General features: G+C 39.9%; 1 protein-coding gene across 1 annotated transcript; it reads left to right on the forward strand.

Moving 5' to 3' along the window:
• Positions 1-10,192: 10,192 nt before the first annotated feature.
• fstl3 (follistatin-like 3 (secreted glycoprotein)) lies at positions 10,193-14,827 on the forward strand. The gene is made up of 5 exons (XM_079648030.1): positions 10,193-10,491; positions 10,883-11,068; positions 12,808-13,023; positions 13,111-13,338; positions 13,444-14,827. The coding sequence occupies exons 1-5, from the start codon at positions 10,422-10,424 to the stop codon at positions 13,494-13,496; spliced, it is 753 nt and encodes a 250-aa protein (XP_079504156.1). The 5' UTR covers positions 10,193-10,421; the 3' UTR covers positions 13,497-14,827.
• The last annotated feature ends 8,098 nt before the right edge of the window (positions 14,828-22,925 follow it).

Consider the following 22,925-nt stretch of genomic DNA (forward strand, 5'->3'; position numbering starts at 1 on the left):
ATGGAAGTCATTAAGAAAATGCCCATATTTCTACTTCTGTCTTACTTTTCACAAATGTCCTAATTGGTTAATGGCTTTAATCACCAGTTTGAAATCTTCCCTAATCCAAGTTCCTGTCCCAAAAACATAGTGAAGACAAAAAGGGAGCATGTGTCTTAGGACGTAGATACCTTGCGATTGACAGGTCACTACTACAGTGTTGTCTGTGTTTTTGATTTCAAACTCAAACCCCTTTCACAGTGTGTTTCCAGTTCATGATAGTTAAATTCTACCATTTTGGTCGGCAAAACAAAATGGTCCGACACAAAGATGGGGACAAGCAAAATACCAAACTTGAGGCTTATGCTGTATCAACGAACGCTTGGTTGAGAATACAGGCGTCTACTTCTAATATATAATCTTTGGATAATTAAAAGCTGATGAACAGCGAGCTATCAATATTAGCATGTCACCCACAAGTTTTCCCTCCAACCTTCCCTCTGAAATAAAAAAAATGGTCATATAAAGAACCATTTTGACATTCAACGTGGTAATATTCAGGCAAAGCAACAGGCAGAGTTTATAATAGAAGGTTTCACAATGGTTGTATTCACCGTCACTTTAGAACTCAATGTGTCCCCAGCAGGTGGCTTTCCCTTCTTCACATTACGCATCTCCCAGGAAACAACAATGTCCTTCCAACTGCCAGAATTATTGAGCAGCCCACTTCTTGAACACACACATCCTCTGTGAAAACAGTGAGTAATGTTTGGAGATGGAGGGATGAAGACCTTTTTTTTGTAATAGATCCAAGAGCACGAGTGATGCCAGCTGTTCCACAGGGGCATGAGGTAGGTAGGTTGTGTGTGTGTGTGTGTGTGTGTGGTGTGTGTGTGTGTGTGTGTGTGTGTGTGTGTGTGTGTGTGTGTGTGTGTGTGTGTGTGTGTGTGTGTGTGTGTGTGTGTGTGTGTGTGTGTGTGTGTGTGTGTGTGTGTGTGTGTGTGTGTGTGTGTGTGTGTGTGTGTGTGTGTGTGTGTGTGTGTGTGTGTGTGTGTGTGTGTGTGTGTGTAGAGACCTTTTTATAACCTAACTGCATGAAGTAGTATGTATGTGTGGGCACAAGTGTGGAAGGTGTGAGTGGTGAGTGTAGTGAAGAGTGTGTGTGTGTGATGCGTGGGAGGTGCATGTGTACACTTTGATAGTCACACACACATGCAAGGATACATTGGTTGCTTTGTGTGTCTGTCACATGTTAAGTCCATGTTTGTTTGACTTGTTATTGTCACCGCTTTATACTTTCCCGTAATTGTCGATACCCATTATTTTTTCAGAAATTAGTTTTTCTTCCTTTTTCCTGTGCTCTTCTATCCACTCTAGAGAGTTTAACAGCTCATCCACACCTCCACCACTACAGTTACATACAAAAGTAAAAAAACATTGAACAGGGACAGTTTTCTGTGATTCCACCAAGTTCAACAATGAACACAACATTTCTTTAAGAGGAGTGATTTTGGAGTTATCCTGTACTGAGGACTTCAAGGTTTCAAATTCTCTAACCTTGTTAGAAAATGGATTTAGATACTTTCGAGAACAAAAAATAATTTTCATATTAGTTGAACATATTTATTTTGGAGTAAATACATAAAACATATATCCTCTATTTATTTAGAAATTGTCATCATGACCAAAATGTCATGTTTAATTGAATGGCTGTAAAAGTTTTTTTTTTCTTTCTCCAGTTAGCCCATGTATTGTTTGTACTTTGACTCTTTGTTATTGAGATTAGACTTTTTTCATATATTTTCTTGTTAACGAATACAAATATTTCTTGAAACATGTTTTTCTTTTCTTGCATGATAAACAACGATATCCAAAAAGCTCATTTATAGATTTTAATGCTCCTAAAGGGTAGTTTTGCTTTTTGAGTTTTATGGATAAAAGAAAAAGTGTAATTGTTCCTATATTTAAACAAAACGATTGAATGTTTTCACATTTTTTTACATTGTGTCCAGTGTTTAAACATGGGTGTGTAAAAACAACATGAAAGTACATACGCAGTATACAGTAGGTATCATCAGCGTTTCTGACCATATCTTATTTGGTTTTGGATAAAAAACAAATGTTGTGGTATTGCCTTCTGCTGTCTACAAGAAGCTTTTATTAAACCAGATAATCTCTTGAGTGTGTTCTATAGCTCATGTAAAAAATCAGTCTTTGAAATGTTCTGAATCAATGTCTACAATATAGTAACTCACATGATCCCAAACTTCATCATGTGCTGCATAACATTGCTCTAAAGGCCCGACATTTAGGCTCTTACCTTACTAAGAGTGCTGTCAAGTATCAATTACAATTATTTCTTATAGCAACAGTAGTTCTGTGAAGCTTGCATCTGCAGCCCGCTGAACATATTCCACTTTAAAGAGGTGTTTTGGCTGCCGATCATTAAAACTGCATCGACTCCAGCATGGTGCCTTGACTCACCGTAAGTGGCCCCTCATGTTCATATTTACAATGAGCGGGGTAATTAATTCTACAGATCCATCTGCCCTTTTGCTTGTTTAATTATTTATACAGCAGCCATTTCTTTTCCATCTACCAGTTATTAAAATCCTCTGTCGCCTGTTTTGCTTGGCACTGTCAGGAAGCAGCGACCATATATGGGCCATCAATTGATTTCATTCTCTGGAATAATGCTGTTAATGACCAGAGGGAGGAAGCTCATTACTCAGCTTGTCAAACATGAAGCTGCAACCAAAACTCATCAGCAAATCACGTGTGGTTGTGTAAAATCATGCTGGCAGTGCAAATAGTAGTATCAGACTGTGAACTTGACACATGAATGTGGCTCTTATGATTCAGTTTCACCCTGAACGCATCGAATCAGAGTCACATGGTCGCAGAGCTGTCACATGGAGCTCATTCGTGAAAGACAGATAAAAAACTTTCCCTCCTCTGTTTTGGTTTTATTTATCTGTTTATGACAGCTTTCAATGCGACGGCGGCAACAAATACATTTCAGTCATTTGTTGCCATGGTAACTGCTGCCAGCATGAGTATCAGCGTGTGTGCAGCCAAGAGTCTTTAAAGGGCTAGCTCATAGAGACACACGCGCTGGAAGAGATGGTATAGAGATGTACGATTAGTCAAACAACATATATGAATGTGTCCTTCCAGTGTGTACGCGGTGAAGCTTTAAATCCCCTGTTATTTCCTTTCACAAAAACTCAAAGTGAGGCATGTGTGTACTACAAATAAATCTGTGTTTGAATATTATTTCTTTGTAGGTCTTTGTCCGTATTTCAAAGCGTGAAAAAGCTTGTTAGAGGTCATTAAAAAATATGATGAAACATAGACAAGCCTTATTGTCTGTGTTGGAGCCATGAGATCCTGCACTGAGGTTTGACGAGTGAAGATGAAAGGCTGGAAGACAGACACGCTTCACTTCAACACAAAACAGCCTCGAAAAAGGGAGCCAAAAACAAGGGGGCTTAATGCAAATGTAAAATAAAAAAAAGCTTGTTTTCACACACACACACACACACACACACACACACACACACACACACACACACACACACACACACACACACACACACACACACACACACACACACACACACACACAAACGTTGTTGCATTTGATTCAAAATGTAATCTTCACTTTTAAGGAGCATGTGCTCTCAGGCCTGTGTGCAAGTGAGTTGAATTGCTGCTTCAGAGGCAGAGAATGATTACTTGCTCACGCTGTGTGATGTGTCATATCAAGAACCTCTCTGCTGGCTCCTGTTCAAGCATCGTGAAACAACAGCACACGGGCACAGTTTCAGTGTGATTTGAGGACAAACATGTTCCGTGCTGATCTCAATGTTTTGTCACATAACTGTAATAACACAACATTTTCCATCAGACAGTGGTCTTTCAGAAATATAATCATCATTATCTTTCATATTTGTTTTTGCCATCTATCCAGCTATTATGTTTTCTTTCATACCTGCAGCAAAGGGAACATGAATGTCATAATGTTCTGACATATAACCCTTTGGTTGTATAAAGTGAACATAAGTGAGAAAATAGCCTTTACAGGACACAGACTGGCAGATGTCTATCTATGACTCATACAGATGCAACTACAGCTGACATTGTGGGACTGTTTTCTTACCTGGATCTAAAATACTCTCCTTATTTGCGCTAAAATTTGATTTCTTTCTCTCATCACAATGCAGATCCCCAAGCAAATGATAAAAGCATTTCCACTGGACTCCTTTTTTATTTGATCAACTAGTATTGATTAAAAAGAGATCTACCTTACAGCAGCTCATCTGAAACAAGAAGCATAGAACATTGATGGATTATAGTATTCAACATTTACCCTGGTATATGAATTAAGTGTTAAGAAATAGCTGAAAAAGCACCATATAAGATTTCAGTAAATCTCATTAAAGATATCTTGCCAGTAGTGTTAAAAAACCTATTAACACCTCTGATGAAGCTCAAAAAGTAATTTTTATCAAGACTTCCAGTTTGTGCTGAATTAAATCGAAAGTTTGTATTGCTGTTGAGCAAATATCTGATTTTGCGGGTGCAGGAAAGACTCTGAAAGTCCTTATTGTCTTACGTCTGTGTTTGACTTTTGAGACTTTTTTCCCTCTGCACATTACATAACTTTGCAGTTTCTGCCATTGATGCAACAGCAATCCAGTAAACTGCTACTGTAAGTAGTGGCTGCCTGCCTACAGTAAGTGAGTCACATCGAGTAGAATACCAATTAGCTGTACGAACTGTGGCAGCTTTAAATGAGGTCTGACAAACACTGTTTGTATAAGTGAGCTCCCAAGGCGACATAAGGCAAAGTGAAGTGTAGAGACAGCAGATGGTTTCTGGCACATCAGTTGTAATCTGACAGACAGGGTATGTACTCGTGATCAGGAAGCAGCTGAAGTCAGCACTGGCAATGTGGAACTCACTTTATAAGGGACTTGATCAAATAAAAATGTATAATGCTGCTCCAAGTCTTTTGATTCATTTAATGTAAATAAGGACGGTAAGGTTGACAAAACTGATGAGTGAGTTTCTAACTTAATTTTCATTCATTTAGAGAACTGCTATTGGATCCCACAGAATAACAAAATCAGACCTAGAGTTAAGTTCAATATCTAAAACGGCAGGCTCTGTACAACAGAATACAATAAAGGAGATATCAATATCTCCTCCTCACACAGAACTTCTGCAACCCCCAGGTCAGACGCTATCTCTCTCTCCTTCACTGTGCGACTACTCAAAAATATATTTTAGTAACTTACTAACTTGCAAAAAAAGAGACACAGCATTTCAAAAGGAATAGTTTGCAATGCTTGTTTAACAAAAGAAATGCAGTGGCAATTATTGGCAAGGATGTAGTTAACAAGTAATGACATGGCAAGGGACTACACAGGAAACCCTTTCTCAGGAAAAATATCTGGTATTTCCTGCATCCCCTGATCCCCGACACACTCAGCAGTTTATCACAACATAACACAGTTAAGAAACTAACCACCTAACATATTTCAATAGAACAAACAACTATTGACTGAGGCCATACTCGGCCATAAAAACGGATTACAAACATTCATCACCCAATATGATATTTGACACAGATTGTATTTGTTGTTCAATATGTTGGATATATGGATGTACTGACTTATTATTAGCATCAGCAAGGCAGCAGTACAATTACTATTAGTGAGAAATTACTCGCAACTTTTTAAGACGTGTATTTCATTATCATCGATGTCATATGTGTTAAGTCTGGACGCACCAGGGTTGTGAAAGTCTATTCTTTTAGTTGAATAAAAACTATTGAGAGCTTGTCCATCTTGACAGGAGGCATTCAGCCAAGATGACCACCAGGGGTTAAAAACAGCCTGCTGGGGAAGGGCAAGAAAGATCCAGAGCGGCACACAGATGGAGCTCAATTGACAGGCGCTCTGACACCGAGGGAGACCCCTAGTCACGACCACGTCAGTGCCCTGCTCTGATTACGAATTGAGCCCCGAAAGAGGGGGCTCAAGAGAGCGGAAAGGGCGAGATGGTGGCAGGGAGGGAGGGAGGGAGGGCAGGGACTGAGGGAGGGAGAAAGGTGAAGAGGAAGAGAGTGCTGTTTGTATGAGCAGCGCGTGTGCCGACATTAACCTTCCCCATTAATGAACCACTGGAGGGACTTTACACGGTCAACGTTTAACACAGGTAGGAAGCAGGGAAGAGGAAAGTTGTGTGCAGAGGGGCAGAGGGGGGGATTCTATCCGGTCTTGTCACTTTCCTACCCTCATTGCCGGTTCAATCAGTAACACACATTAGGGGTAAATTGAGTGGATAGATGACGCAGCTGCTTTCAGCTTTCAGGGCAGACAGAGCAATTACCTCTGCTGAGCCCTGTTTAGCCGTGTGACGTTCACAGCAACTATGACTTCAGAAAGGCCAGTGGGTGGATTGAAGGAGCATGTATATATAAACAAGGGCTTTTTATCATGTCTTGTAAAGTCCTCATTTCCTCAATCAGTCAAGAGTGCAGATTATTTTACCCGTAAAATGAAGAATGTTCTTCACAGAATAGCTACAGCGCTTTTTGAAATGTAATTCAGGGGAAATAGCTAAGTATCTTTCAACAAATTGGGGAAATACATATAAGAGATAAATTACAAAACAGGAGGAAATAATGTTGAATATGTCAGTCACCATGAAGTAAATCAGCTTTTTGGTGTCATTCAGTAACCACAGGAAGCACATGTGACTAATCCTCAAGGTCTAAAAGTCATCACACTGACCTGTCAGCTGTCCCTCCTTATGGGCATATCAAGCAGATGACAGATGTAACTAGGAGAGACTGAGAAAACATAACAGTTATCATCTGTTGATGTCCGAAATTAAAGGTTAAATACTTTTTTTAAGTTAGGCATATGTTGGCTTTAGCAGGCTGCAGAGATGGACAAACATTGTCTGAAGAAAGGATGGAAGATGGAGAGACAGGCGAGGGGCGCCCCCATCTGGTCATTTAGGTTGTTTGCAATGGTAACTAATGTAAAGCAAAGTTGCAAGCACTTCATTGGTATTATGCAAGGACTATTTTAAAGGTTTTATGCTACATGTTGCCAAGTGTGCATGACTGTAAGATATCCTTAAATTGAATAAATATTCATCATCACATGAAAGATATCAGACTTTGGACTATCCACTTCAAGACACTGGTACTTGCGTACCATGCTGCGAATGGTTCTGGCCCTTCCTACATCCAGGACATGGTTAAACCGTACACCCCAACACGTGCACTCCGCTCTGCATCAGCACTGCGAGGGGGACCCAAGTTCCCATCAGCAAAAACACGTGGGTTTGCTATCCTGGCTCCAAAATGGTGGAATGAGCTCCCCATTGACATCAGGACAGCAGATAGCTTACACATCTTCCGGCGCAGACTGAAAACTCATCTCTTTCGACTCCACTTCGAGCGATAGAATTAATAACAAAGCACTTATATACTAATAAAGGACTGGCTTATCAAAAGCCAGTTGAGTAGCACTTGAAATGTTTGGCTCTATGAAACCTGATGTACTTATATGATTCTGTTTTCTTCAAGGTTGTATCTTCCTGGTCAAATGCACTTATTGTAATTCGCTTTGGATAAAAGCGTCAGCTAAATGCAATGTAATGTAATGTAATGTAATGTAATGTATTTTATCAACACACAAGTTTGTCATTTTGTTCACCAGTTGAAGTAGATATTCAGATGTTTGACATACAAATCACAAACATCTTTATTAAAAATAAAAAGTGACTTAAAAAGTTATTGTCGTTGACACCGCCCTTCAAATCCAAATCATATGTAGGCCTAATGCTACAGCTATTTTGCCTGCAGGCCCAAACTATTTAACTGCGAGACAAACAACCGTTAGCTAATTAGCATGAGCTTTAGCTAGCGACCAGGATACTCTCACAATGTACTAGTGAAAGCTACACTTTGTAATTATTCCGGCTAAAGATACTACTTAGCAAAATGTTGTATGAAGGTAAATTAATACCAAACTTCCAAAAAAATGCTATTTTTCTGGCTTACTTCTTTGGCCTTGTCAGTTTACTTGGAGTCATTAGCTTACTTTGCTAATGTTTACTAGTTTACTGTGTAGCCTAGATATTTGAAATTAATAAAAGTACAAATAGCTTCGCCTGTACGTATTTTAGATTTCAAGGCAAAAACATGGATCAGGGAAAATAAATGCTAATGAATTCACTTGTTTCAACCGTGGCGTGTAGGCCTATAGGGTTGTATCCATAGACTGTATATAGGCTCCTACTGTTGAAATCTGCCTTTAGTTTAGATTGAAGACGAATACTTGTATATGCAGCTCATGTTTCTCATGCTACTGTAGAATATAGTAACGTATGCACAAACTCTACTTACATGAGAGTTCAGTCAGAAAGTTAAATGGGAGTATGGGACTCCCATCTCTAACACTGCTTTCCACAAACCTGCAAACTTCCTCCACTAGATGGCAGTGGTGCTTTTATCTTTTCTGTTATACAAACAGGCAAATAAGTATGTTATGACAAACTGAGCTCCACACCTGCCCTGTTGAGATGCACAGACTCTATTTCACATTAGAGAGTCCACCGTGGGATTCTTTAATTTCATGCTTCCCTTCAGAGCTCGGCCACTTGAAAGACACCAATATATCTCAAAGACGGGACACAGTAAGCTGCACCCTAATACAGATCCTACATTTGTGGGTGCTCCAAAGTCCCCCCACCATGCTGCATTCATTTGTATGGCTCGGCAGTGATGATCCAAACCATATGAGGAGCTGAGTGGATCTGCAGAGACCCGGTGAAGAAGCAGGCCACCCACAGACACCGCTCACTGCTCTCTTTTCGTCTTTCCTCCCCTCATAGGTCAGGCAGCATTCCTTGGGTACCCTGGGGATCTACGCTGAAGCAGGCAACATCATTCACATAGACTCAGATACAAGCTTACTACTATCAAAGCATATGCTACTTTTATTGATCAAAAGGGAACACATAAAAAAAACGGTGACAGATGGGCAGACTCAAATAACTTGGCATTAGTGAGTACCTCTCAGTGTCAGAGGGTGAATGAGTGCAAGAAGAGAGAAAAGTGCAGATGTTCATATCAAACATGATGATGATGCACATTAGCCTTTTGTTACCTTTTATTTGGGACTTTTTTAAAAACTTGATGGTGTCTGGTCGACAGATACTGTAAATAAACCCACACTATTTCAATGATTTCAGTCTGGTCTGTTGTGGTCGTCTGTGTTTAATCATCAACTTACAATGAGGGGACATGAATGTTCTTGATAAGCTCCAACATTGTCGTGTTTATTGGAGTTGATATATTGCTCAAGGGCAGACCACCTTCACTCCCATATGTCAGTATTTTTTGCAGCTGTAGTGTGCAATATCAGCATTCATTGATAAACCCAGACAGTCAACAAAACAAGGTATAACGTTGTTGGGGAGGCAGATGACTTCATTTATTCATGGGCTGTCATATAGAATGATTTCGGCACTTGATATACATTTCATGTGGCATGATACGGATGAAAACCATTTGAGAATAAAGTAACCACTTTTCTGCGGTGGTTTTACTTTACTCTGATTTTACACTACAAAGAAGCAGAGTTTCAGATCAGAGCTGGATCAAAGCTGCTTCAAAGGACTGTTGTTTGAACAGTTTAATGAGATAAAAAATCAGTATATCATTTCCCTCCGAAAACCACAAAGAGCAGCTTCTAGACAGAAAACTACCGCGATCGAACTGTATGTTATTTATGAGGAGAATACACTTTTGAGGTTGTCACATTACAAAGAAAGAAATGACACCATATCAAAACATCCCACCAGACAAATAAAAAAGTTGAACTGCTTTATTTAAGGTCATATTCAGAGGTTATGCTGAGTAAAGTATTCTCCCAAATACTTAAACTTTTAATCAAATGTGTCCATTTAATAGGCCATGTGACGAAAATTTGATTTAAAGTTTAAAGAAACTCACTAAACCTTTTCTTGGACTTAATTAACCTTTAATGGCCGTAGGAATATGGTGTGAACATTTTTAGTGAGGTCATATAAGTGCCCCGCGTCTGGCACTGGAGGGCATGGATCATTTCCCGACTCTGGAAATTGAGTCAGAGTCCCACTGTGTCCTGCCCTGGCTTATTACTGGCTGAGAGCATCGCCCATCCCAGCAGCACAATTCCATCTGGGCTAAATATTTATACAGAGGGGGAACGACATCACTTATCCACAACACATCCATTCACGTAAGAGAGAGCTACTTCCAGAGCTGAGCTAGAGTGATCCACTCTGTTTGCCAGAGAACATCACTTCTTTTTGCTGATAATTTGCAGAGATAAACTTTCAGAAAAAAGAGTTTTGAACAAAGTAGAGTCACAATGATCTTTTTTGTTCCTGTTGTTGCTGTGCTTCTCACTTTGTATCAGATTGGGAGGAATCCTGCCAGTGGTGAGTGGACTTTTTTTTTAGTATTTTGAAAAAGTAGGACCAAAAGAGGTCAGAATTTTTAACATAATTGTAAGACTCCTTTTGCAGTTTTCATAATGATTAAGTACTTTTTCCAGAACTCATATTTATTTCTGTTATGTACCTTTTATAAGCCCTTTTTAAGAAGCTACTACAGGAAAGTCATGTACTCTTTCTTAAAGAAAAACTTACAATTAATATCAGTGATAATGTCCTTGCATAGTTGCTAGGTTAATTTTCATTCAACTACAGTTCTATAATCAACCATTGATTACAAAAAGTCCAATCATCAATAATTCTGAATTATACACTTTTTTCTGTATTTATATCAACGTTTATGAGTCAACTTATCTTATTGATGTACTTTCTGCAGCGGGGATGTGCTGGCTGCAGCAGAGTCAGGACCAGAGGTGCGACATGGTGCTGATGAGAGGGGTGACCAGAGAGGAGTGCTGTGCCGGGGACCGCCTGGACACAGCCTGGTCCAACTCCAGCCTGCCCATGAATGAGGTCAGCCTGCTGGGCTTCCTCGGAATTGTCTCTTGTAAACCATGCAAAGGTAAACAAACAAACATTTAAAAGATTAGTTGAACCTGCCAAGTAGAAGGAATCCATTAATGGTGCTTTGATTTGGTGTATCACTGCGGGGCATGGAATTAGTCATTGCATGTAAACCAAAAGTGAAATGCTCTACTTAAGTACCTAAAACCCACATTTAAACAATTTACAGTCACATTGTGAGTAGACTTTTGAAGTTTTACAACCGGAGCAGGCTGTTTCTGTCAGTAGTAGTCTTAAGGTAAGTACCGGGAGTTCTAATCTCTGCTTGGATATCATTTGCAAAGGCTTTACTTGTGTTTTAAAGATCAGAGGGACAAAATTGGCTACTCTGTTACACAAAATGAGTCTTTGGGAGAGTTGGTGAAAATGAATAAGAACCATTTGGCAACTGTAAATCAAGATATGTACACAATGATTTCCCGGAGAAGTTTGCTAACAAAATGCAGACCTGGATCAAGGAGAGCTGTTTCACATTACTACGCCCAGCTGTCCTAAAAATGTTCATCCTGTTGAATCTCTGCAAGGTTCATTCTGGTTCACTTACTGATAAATTCTGTTTAATGAGCAGTACTTAAAAATGAGATTTCTCCACGCTAATAAGGTCCAGTAAAAATCAACACATTTTTGGCAAACCCACACAACCACAGCCTCCTAAAATTTGGATTGTATTTGTACACAAAGGTAGCCTGTTGTTCTGTCAAAAAGGACTCACATGAAGGTAAACAACTTTTACACGGAAAATGAATAAAAGTTGGGTGAATCACAACTTAAATCGCCCCCTTCCCTTTTAAAAAAAAAAAGCTACTTAAAAAAAAAAAGCCTGTTTGGGTCCAAGAGCAAAATAAGAAAATACATTCCTGCAGGCTGGAATAAATGCCTGCCACATGCCCAGAAGTCTGGGACTCATAATGTGCTTCACTATCTTGATCATTTAGAATTCTGTGGAAGGAAATACGCTGTCGCTATCGTGAATGTCCCGCCAATAAAGTCGACCCTGTCATCATCCCAAGACTGTAGTTTTTATCAAACATTTGCTTATTGGTAACTGCAGAGGAGATATAAAAAAAAAATTCACCAAGAGACAGACGGAAACCACACAAAAGTAAGACCAGAAGAGTATGAGAAATAAAAAGCACATCTGAAATAAAACAGGATATTAGGTAAAGACTTCAAATAATAAATACATTTTTATAGTTTACAGAATCCTCAGGACTCAGTGCTGATCAGGCATAATTTCTAAAGGTCCTGGGAAGAAACCTATGGAAGAAACATGTGTGCATTGTCTAACTCAGCACTGTGTAAGATTACAGTTCCCCCTGTGCTTTGACATTATGGGGTGTCAGAGGAGCCCGGGGGCTTCCTCACTTCTGAGCCTGTAAACTTCTCTGACAGCTATTTGAGCTCCGTCTACCACTGAGCCCCTCCGTCCCTCTGCAGGAGCTTAGCCCAGTCAGTGTGCCGCCGTACACATAGATCTGTTATGAAAACACGCCAGCCTCACATTCCAACAGGCGAGATACCCCTGTGTGTAACGGTCAATAAAGAGATGTGATCATTGTAAATATTGTGCAAGGTGAAAATTGTGTTATGGTCTGGGAAAACCCCAGATCCCGAGCTTGTTTTGTATGAGAATTCCTGCGGATCACCTGATGTCTGCAGACTTGTTAATACAGTAACATTACACTGAAACTGTGCAGTGCTCACGCATATATGAAACCACTGGCTGTGCTTTTGTAGAGACTTGCGATGGAGTCAAATGCAGTCCCGGGAAGGTTTGCAGAGTGAAGATGGGAAGGCCTCAGTGTGTGTGCGCTCCAGACTGCTCTCAAATTACCCGGAAGCACGCTGTGTGCGGCAGCGACGGGCGGTCATACAAGGATGAGTGTACTATTATGATGGCGCGCTGCATGGGGCACCCCGACCTGGAGGTCATGTACGAAGGAGACTGCAAAAGTAAGTAACATGTTTCTACTTCATGCTATTTTCAAGATACGCCGTTCTGCACAAAGCAAGTTTAGTTACTATTTGTATTTGTTGCAGAGTCGTGCTCTAACGTGGTGTGTCCCGGTACCCACACCTGTGTGACTGACCAGACCAACAGCGCTCACTGTGTCATGTGCCGCACAACTCCCTGCCCAATGCCCATGCTATCTGAGCAGTCAATCTGTGGCAATGACAACATCACTTACCGCAGCGCCTGCCACCTCCGCCGCGCCACCTGCTTCCTCGGCCGCTCCATAGGAGTCCGCCACTACGGCCAGTGCAGCAGTAAGTCAGCCAAAATACCTTCTCTTCATCAAGTCTTACTTGTCTATAACAATGACAATTCTGCAGCTTTGATGGAAGCACATTTTAACCCTTTTTTTTGTGCAGATCCTCCTCGGAAACCTCAAGATTTCGAAGGAAGTGAAGAGAACGCAGTCTAGATGGACAACTCCTGACTTGGTCCTTTTTCAAGAGACAACTTGGTCGACAAACCTTTCAAAGTGTCACACCACTAGCTTACCATGAAGACCTCTTTTTTGGGCAATCACTCCCTCAATCCTTTGTGCACCGATGACCATATATTTGGATCTCTGTTGGAATACATTATATAATGTAATTTCCTCCAAAATAGCTATAAAAACCCTGTGAGAAATGTGTGCTAATCTTGTGTTAGTTTGGAAAATAGAAGCAAATTAACACATGTTTTGAGATACAAATATCTCAGGCTCTTTGGGAGATGTGTGCATATTGTAAATAGAATACCACTACTATTTATTGGAGAAGGTATCAAACTCTATTTATGTTTTTATTAGTTAGTTACAGCTCCATATATCCTTGGTAAAGCTGATGCATAAAACGTATTTATTGTGTTCGGTTTATTGTGTTTTTACAATTGCGGCCACTGGCATTTTTACAGCTTTTTTTTAATACCGTTTTTACAATCTCGATGCCAAACAAACAAAGTGATTTTCCCAACAGGCTGATGGAAAGCATCACTAATATGTTTGTAAGTTGTAATCACTTCCAATGTGGATTCAATTCCCCACAAACAAAAAGTACTACAGTTGTACTGCTTCTACTTTTTGTAGTTCTCGTCTGGAATTGAGGAAGGGGCTTAGCCTAAACAAACCTGCATAGTCTCTCTATCCCTCCTACCACACATGTTTACTCTGGATCCTGATTCAAACTCTTTGCCACCCGCAAAAATTAACAGTTTGGTTTTGTTTGGAGTTTCAGAAGACTGTTGGTACAAACCCAAAGTCCTTTACAATACCTCCTCTGTTGACTGCTTGGCTTTGTTTTGTAAATGCATTTTGGAAGGTTGTGCTAGTTCAATCTGTGGCTGTTTTGCTGCTTTTAATTCGATTGAAATATTTCCAAGAATTGCCAGACAAATGTAATCAGCATCGTCTGATTGAAAGGAAAATTAAATTTGTCTGGGAATTGACTGCAGTTATCGCCAACTGAACATACATGGTTATACTGCTATCGGAGATGAGTCAACCGGTTCATCGTTGACACTGTAACATATCGATAGAAGTCACCAATTTCCAGTCCAATTCAATCTTTAAGCTCAACGCAGACTTATGAACTACTTTCAATAACACTTATTGTGTATTATGCAACATCTCAATGAATCTCATGTAAATAACAGACTTGTGTGTACCTGCCTGTGTACCTACTGTGAAATGTGATCGACAAATGCATCAACATATTTTTGTATTTTTGTACTGCCATTTCAAAACTACATAAAGTGTATTATTTGTCACAATGTGTCCTCTTTCCTTTTTATCTTTTATAAGGTGAATACACTGGATTCCCACTTTGCAATTGGTTTTTTCTCCAATCCACGTCATCACATCATCTGCATTTGATTATAACACAGTTTGTCATGCATTTTAAAATATTTAGATTTTCGACAATTTTTGAACAGTATTAATCATCAAGCAATTTTCAGCCAAATGAGTTCATACTTGTTTCCTAAAGTTAACTGGATGGTGTTCTTATGCTCCAGCAGCCAGGGGTGCTCCCCTTAAATGCATGCAGCGGTTAGACCTTTTCTCCTGTGCGTGCCGTGAGTCGCCTCTCTGACAGGCCTCTCAAGGCTAAACGTGAGAGGCGGCAGGGAATCAAATCCAGGCTGAGCAGCTTTTTCTCCCCTTGTCTCCTCAGGGATATCCCCCTGATCTGGGGTAGGTGGGTGGGTCAGGGGGTTGGAGGGTGAAGAAACGTAGGAATGAATGTTTCAAAGTGCTGAGGCCTGGGTACTGACTCACTCCCCTGTAAAAAAGTACCTCCCTTGTTTTTCTGTCTTCTCTCTTTCCTCTGAATCCTGTTCTCCGCCATGCTGCAGCATCTGGTTCGACTTTAGGGAGATGTTTATATTCCTGTCCAAGAACCCTTTTATTACACTGGGAATGGAATTAGATGTTTTGTTAGTTTGAACAGGGCAAATAACAATGCCACTGAGGGGCTGTTGTTGTGCCCACACATAAAACATAACACACATAATTGGCTTTTTCAGATATATTTGTATGTTTTCTGTACATTGTGTGTAAAATTCCATAAGAATGATGGATCCAAAGAGCCATACAAACATAATGGTCACATATAGTCTCCAGAATGGTAGATGTGACTTCAGAGGGACCCTCTGTACTTGTCCAGGCAGAGGTTTACTTCTGTAGATTTAAGCCTCTCATTTCAATTCAGTTTTTCATCTTTGGTTTTATATAGAAACCTAAACTTTAACTGCCTAATCTACACCTCGTTATGAAGGATGTATATGGAGAATGCAATCTTAAAGCCAATTATCCCCATACCTTTATGAGTCTTCTATAAATTCCTCTGCGACCCACACAATAAACTCACCAAACCCGTGTTTCTCACCATAGTTTAAAAAAGTGGCAACCCCACAGGAATTTGCAGTGAACACCCACTTAAATAAAACATTTGTCCGCATTTTGCGGTACATGTGTTGAAATGACATGGTCTTCCAGGAAAATAAACAAACTGAAAAATAAGTTGAGACAGCACTTTTGATAAATGTATCTGGACAAACAATCCTGATGATGGATAAGAGACAAATCCCATTTGCTGTTGTCATTATGACTGTGTAATACATTCACCAGGAGCAACCTGTATCTCATCACCACACAGGCCTCTGACTGATGTCGGATATGAAGCGCCTGTGTCACACCAGCGGTGGGAAAACCACAAAACCACAGAGTAAACCTATGAGCCACTTCAGAGCTATCCACATTACACTTAACATGAGACGTCAGGAATTCTCTGCCCACTTTACTCCCTAATTCACTCTTTTTTCCTTTAAGTTATGGTTTGTGGTGCAGCAAATGAGGAGTCAGCCTCACTTGCACTGGAACACAGCTTTGTGTGTGTTTGTCTGCATGTTTGAGTATGTGGGTGCAATGCATCTCACCTGTTATGAGCAAGGGATCAGTCACACACATTACATCACAACCTCTAGCTGAGTTGTTTATTTCCCTACAAACACATGGGGCTGTGATGTGACGACGCCCACACTGACATTGCAGCGGTGCGTAATCACCCTGCTCTGAGATGTCGAGCGTCTTTCTCAACGACGTCCACATGGTATCATTTCCGCCAAAGTTGCTGTACTACTTCCAGTAAGTGAACAGCCAAAACTTAGATTCAAATGATGTTGTGATGAGACCAAGGCACCGTGGAGTGTTTCAGACCACCCACTCTCCGGATCGCGCCACTGCATTGTAAACAGCTCAGACTCACAGCTGAAACTAATAGATATCAGATCCATCACTCCATCAGAATATATCTGCCTCACACTTTATTTACTAGGCTTGCTCTGTAACACGGCAAGCCTTTTACTTTCCCACATGTGCATGAAATTACATTTTGACAATTGATGATTAAACTGACACAATGGACCACTCTTCAGTCTTAAAGTTTATACTGCAGCAGATGACGTTCTATGAAATTCTCAGAAATGCTCTTTATTTTTTCTTATCCCTGATGTGGAATCATGTATATTTCACTGAGTCATATTTTAGACTACCAATCTGTCCAACTTCCATCATCGAGTGCTGCTCATATAAAGATGATGAAAATATATTGAGAAGAAGAACGGAATTTGTGACATCTTTAAACCCTATAATCACAAAACTATAATGATCATGTCAATCATCCTTACAAGGCTGTAGTGCTCCAAGATGTTAATGTTTGCCAGGCGTAGGACACGTTTTCCCTTGCCTGGCAAACATTAGCTTTACCTGTCAACACAGCAAGTGGTTCATTTGAAACCAAAGCATGTCTCACTTTGCGCAACAACTGAAACTCCAGGTATTCTTGCTGCAAATTGTTAGTGTTTTTCAGGGATTTGCCCAGGATCCGATCACCGATAAAAAATCGGAGTTAGGAAATTGTGCAAATGCAAATTGTCCACAATTATTCTGGGGGAATTGTCTCACTTCCTTGTCCAGACCTCTGGGACGTCTTCTAGTCTGTGTGTGGTCTGGCCCATAGCCTATATGTACTGCCAAGAGGAAAATGTACTGGGAATAAAACGTTAAAGATTATATACTGTATGTTAAATGTAAATATAGAATATTGATTTGAAAAAAAGTCAACTGTAAACAAAATCACCTGCTATTCCATTTTTACGGTATTAAATAAACATTGAGGTACTGTGTGAGACTACTCAAGAGTTTTGTAACACGTGTGCCTGAGACAATATGAGATTGTTGGCTCCCTCTGCTTTGCTCTGACAGGTCATTTAACTCAGTCTGGTTTGAGTTCATGTTGAATTATCTAGCCACACAACAACAAAACATTCATTGAGGTGTGAAAATTGCGCTCAAATTATGTCAAATTGTGCAATTAGAGGCTTGGAAAAGTTCCAGGCCTCGTTTTTTCACCATCAGCTTTCTAGGTGGCTCTCGCATAACAAGAAAATGCATTTTTTTACATGAGCCTTGTTTGCATCAGAACGTGGTTGCTTGTAATGAACAGTTGTGCTGTCTTGAGTGAAAGTATGCAATGTAAACTCAGCAAAGTGAGAAAGTTCTAGATAGGATTTAGTTATATCTTGCCCACTCAATATCAACCGTTTATTTTAGTTGAACAGGGAGCCACTGCAGGACAAAGCTAAATCTTTTAGGAAATTCTCCGCTTGCTAAAGTAGCACAGTGTACCACAAATGAACTCAGAGGCCCATATGGTATCTATTGCTCCAAACCACAGAGCTGCACATCTTGTAAACACACCGATGATCAGTTTTAGATTAGAGGAGTAACTGCAGCCATGCATCATGTCATTAGTTCCACTGTTGTTGTTGTGTACTGCGGAGGCTACGAGACAACTGCGTGCGCAAATATATAAACACTTTCCCATACTGTATGTACAGCATGCCATGGTGAAAAAGTATTCAAATCCTTTCTTTCAGTACAATAGTAACACCATAATGTTCACATTTTATACACATGAAAGTCCCACTTTCTAAAACGTTACAATTGAAGGAATGTTAGTAGGGCCTACTATCACCAAAAGTAAAGTATAAAAAGTGTGTATTCATTTTGAAGAAAATAAATTGAGTTTTGTCTATTTATATGAGGCTTCTTGTTTGGATAATATCGCTGCTGCATACATGTGTATTCTGCATCTTTGTGCTTTGTTCAAGGTCAGTCACGAGCAGAGGACGTTAGAGGGGAAGGGGCTTAACTGTATAAAACGACACATCGGCGAGTTTTGTTACTAATCTAATACAAATATGCCTAGAATGACTAATTTTTGTTCAAGCAATATTAAATTGTATGTTTTTAAAACAAATCACTTTACACACTGCTTCATGACAGCTATTTAAAAAGTAATTGCAAATCAATTAAATGTATTTCTGTAAATTCTTCTAGTTACTATATTCTTCAGTAATAGCAGCCACTAAGAACATGCTAATATTGTATGTATTAGACACAGGTTTAGGTTTCTCAAAGATTCTTTTTACATAAAAGGCAAACACACTAAATACAGTGCAACTTAGCACAATTGTCTTTGGAAGAAATCAGATTCAATAAGCACATGACATAAAATACAAAACACAACTTATTTTGCTTATGAAAACTGTTCAGTAGCACAAGGAACTCTGTGAACTGGGTTACATGTGCACACAAAATATAAAATATATTTGAATTTATATTCTCTAATAGGAGGGCAAAAGGGCAGGTGCTGAAGCCCCCTTTGGGGTCTATTTGTGCACGTGCCTGTTCAAGGTTGTCATAATTCAACTCCGTTATAGAATGTTGGCTAGTTAAATCTACAGGGAGAAGCACATATTCCTAAAAAAGTCAACTTTTCATGTGCTCAGATAAACATCCCTGTGTGACAACGCATTTTCCAGCTGATTCGGGATGTTTTTATTTCGTGCATTCAGTTTAAGAAGTACAATTTTGATTCAATGGAAAAAGAAGAAAAAGTAAATAGGCTTTTTCCTTGGAGAGGAAGCGTGTGGAAAAACTGTAACCTGAAAAGTAGTAACTAAAACTGAATGCCAGCCAATAACAATACTCCATTAGATAATATTTTGAAGTGTTCCTCTTGTACACACACTTGTTATTGTCCTTTTTCTCCTTCATTACACATTCATCCACCTGTTGGGGAATGATGTGGAAATGCTATAGGCTTTGTTGTTATCCTTGGGAACTTTTCTTCCCTGCTGTGGAGGTCTTTCAGTTGGTGTTGATGTGTGGGATGGGCTGGGTAGAACAGATAACATCACAGTATGTCCTTCCAACATGATATGGTTTGTATCTTGTGCTCAGTGTCCTTGTGTTTCCTTTGACTTTACACTATATTGCACCATTCGAATTTTGTGAATGATTCTTTATTACTCATAATATCATAGACAAGTTAGGATTTTTTTTTTTTAAAGGGGGACCAATCATGCTAATTTGCAGCTTCATATTTGTGTTTTGTGCCTCTGCTGTGACATGTTTACATGCTTTAATATTGAAAAGTATTTTATTTGCATACTGCCTGTGCTGCAGCCCCTCTTTCCACCCTCTGCCTAAAACCAGAGCCCAGTCTGCTCTGAGTGGTTAGCTGGCCAGCTCTGTTGTGATTGGTCAACCGCTTAGAGATGTCCTGGCCTATCATGTGTCAGAGCACTCGGTTACAATGTGATGTCACTATGTTACGGAAGTAAACAAAGGAGTCCAATTGAGGCATATCAGGCGGGGGGGGGTTGTGTGGTGTGGGAGAGAAACTCCCTCTGGAGGACAGGGAGTTTAGCCTTTGAAGACACTTTACATGCACAAAAACCTACATAACACACTATAGGAAAGGATAACCCCCAAAAGCTATAGGACATTTATATGAATAAAGAGAATAAAGAATAAAAGTCCACAGCTATGCTAGCACGTCTGTGAGGCTAGTCATAGCAGTCATTTCAGCTTAACGCAAATGTTTATCAAGTATAATATTTCCCATGTTCAATATCTTTGTTCATCGCATGAGAATGCTAAAATGTGTTAATTGATACAAATGTATTGAGTAAAGCTGAATTGGATGGGAATGACCATACTGCTAGTTTGCACCTTAAAGTGTGAAAAGAAACTAAAAGAGAAGGCTATAAAAAAAATTGAAAGTAGATAAAGTCGAACTTTACTGAAGCATCTGAAGCATCTGACCACAAGCACTCTGCTAAAATAAAGCTTCGAACTTAACTTGCTAACTGTACACATATGTTCCTTGAGCAACATCTATATTTTGTTAGCTGCCCAGTGATGTAATCAAAAACACTGATGTGCCGATGAAGTACCACGGGATTATGTTTTGGATCACAGGCAGAGCAGGAAAACACTGTGGGATATCTGCTGGGATTTAAACATGTGAGGATGCATGTTTAGTAAGTGTGTGTGTGTGTGTGTGTGTGTGTGTGTGTGTGTGTGTGTGTGTGTGTGTGTGTGTGTGTGTGTGTGTGTGTGTGTGTGTGTGTGTGTGTGTCTGATGCACAGCTGTGTGTCTGATGCACAGCTCTTGTGACACATGGCCTCAGACAAAGTGCGTCTGGAGGGAGAAAGAGTCTTCGACGGGTTGGACTGAAAACAAGTGACGCATGACTAAGAGGCCCAGGAAGTTCCAGCAGGCGGCTGTTGTTACTGAGTGTGTGAGCGTGTGTGTCTGTGTGTGTTTATGTTTGTACCCGAGTCTGATTAGAGGGGCCCAGAGGGACTATGTGGGGCAATCCCGGCTGGAGTGTCTGGAAAAACTCTGTGGAGTGACAAAAGCAGCAGTGTCCCTGACAGCATATCTGTCTGCCGCCGTGGCTGCAGCACTTAATTGCCTCATAGTGTAATTGAGTGTAATACATAAACCTTAGAGAACACAACAACAAACTGTACGTGGATGTATTACAGCATGTGATTTTACATCGATACATGTGCAATCTAAAAGTGGGTTCATCACATAAGCAGGAATAATTCAAATCCCTTGCAGAGTTTTACAGCATTTATGCAAATAGCAGCATGAAAAAATCGAATGTATTAATATTTCTTCAAATACCACAACTCAAGTACTACGTGATCATTGCTCTGTCTGGTAAAGTTGTTTTCTCCTGCTCTCACGACCTGTCCCTGACCCAAATTCACCCACTCCACAGATTGAATTGCTACAATGAGCATTTGACTGGGCTGGAGGTGACGCACTGGGCGCGGAGAGACAAAAGCTTACCTCAACCAGGCAGACATAGCAAACCTCAATACTATCAGACCCTCTCTAATCTCAGCCCATGGGACAGTCGTGTCTTTCTCGCTCCCACATGGCCAGTTCAGACATAAGCCGGCCCAGAGACGAGTTAGGTTACACTGTGAGCTTTGAGAAAACATCCATGCCTAATATAACTAATCATATTTTTGTTAAGCCTGCCAGGTTGGGAAATTAAACCATTGGGCCACTTAACATCTTGCAGTATTAGAACTTTTGACAAAAATGATTTTCTGCAATATTATGAATACAATAGAAACTAATTGCATCCAGGGTTACTCTCATCTAGAAAAAAAAATGAACATTTTAAAATAAAAATCAGGCCAGATGGTTTGAGGGATGTGATTGGCTGATAAGAGGTCGGATGGGAACTCCTACTTACTCTCAACATGTGACGCCAAGCACCAGAGATAGTGCAGACATTTTTACAGCCGTCACACTGCAGTTATATGGTAATCACATTATGGATACCTGTGAAACAAAAATATTGAGGACATTTTTAATTTACAGCCTCGAAAATAAAAACTGACCCAAAAACAAAACAAAATCAATCATTTTCTTCTCCAGTTTTTATGCAACTAAGCAAGAACTTCACTGCTATCACAGGGCCGACAGATATCCGCCAACAAGAACTTGGCTGTGTCCACACAAGACGAGAGAATGTCTTTCCCATGTGAAGGGCTATTTGTTAACTGATTTATTTGTCTGATTTGACACTTGATAAAATGGTTCCAACAACAACTGTCAAATAATCAAGGAAACACACAAATCCACCTTCGACGAGATGCGTTTCTCAAACAAACAGATGCTACTTTTCAACACTTTAAGTATGACAGTTAGGCTCAAGAGGTGGTTGACAGGAATTCAATGGAAAAGTAAAATGTGTCAAAATAGATCAAGTGCAGTGCAAGATTGCAAAAACACATCTCTGGTTTATATGTGAATAGGGACAGAAGAAGGCCCTGATCAGGAATATTACAGGAGTTCAATGGAGACACATTGTGGTGATACATAATACAGACTTTGTCATTGGTATGTGAGTATGAATTAAGGACAACTAAACCTGGTTAACCCGAAGATATTATAACCTGAATTAATATTTCATAATTTCTAAGTCAATA

Source organism: Notothenia rossii (assembly GCF_949606895.1).
Source record: "Notothenia rossii genome assembly, chromosome: 1".
Taxonomy (NCBI): domain Eukaryota; kingdom Metazoa; phylum Chordata; class Actinopteri; order Perciformes; family Nototheniidae; genus Notothenia; species Notothenia rossii.

Coding starts and splice junctions, on each gene's coding strand:
- fstl3 (XM_079648030.1), top strand. CDS start 10,422: ATGATCTTTTTTGTTCCTGTTGTTGCTGTGCTTCTCACTTTGTATCAG. Junction 13,024..13,110: donor GTACGAAGGAGACTGCAAAA/GTAAGTAACATG, acceptor TATTTGTTGCAG/AGTCGTGCTCTAACGTGGTG. Junction 13,339..13,443: donor CCACTACGGCCAGTGCAGCA/GTAAGTCAGCCA, acceptor TTTTTTGTGCAG/ATCCTCCTCGGAAACCTCAA.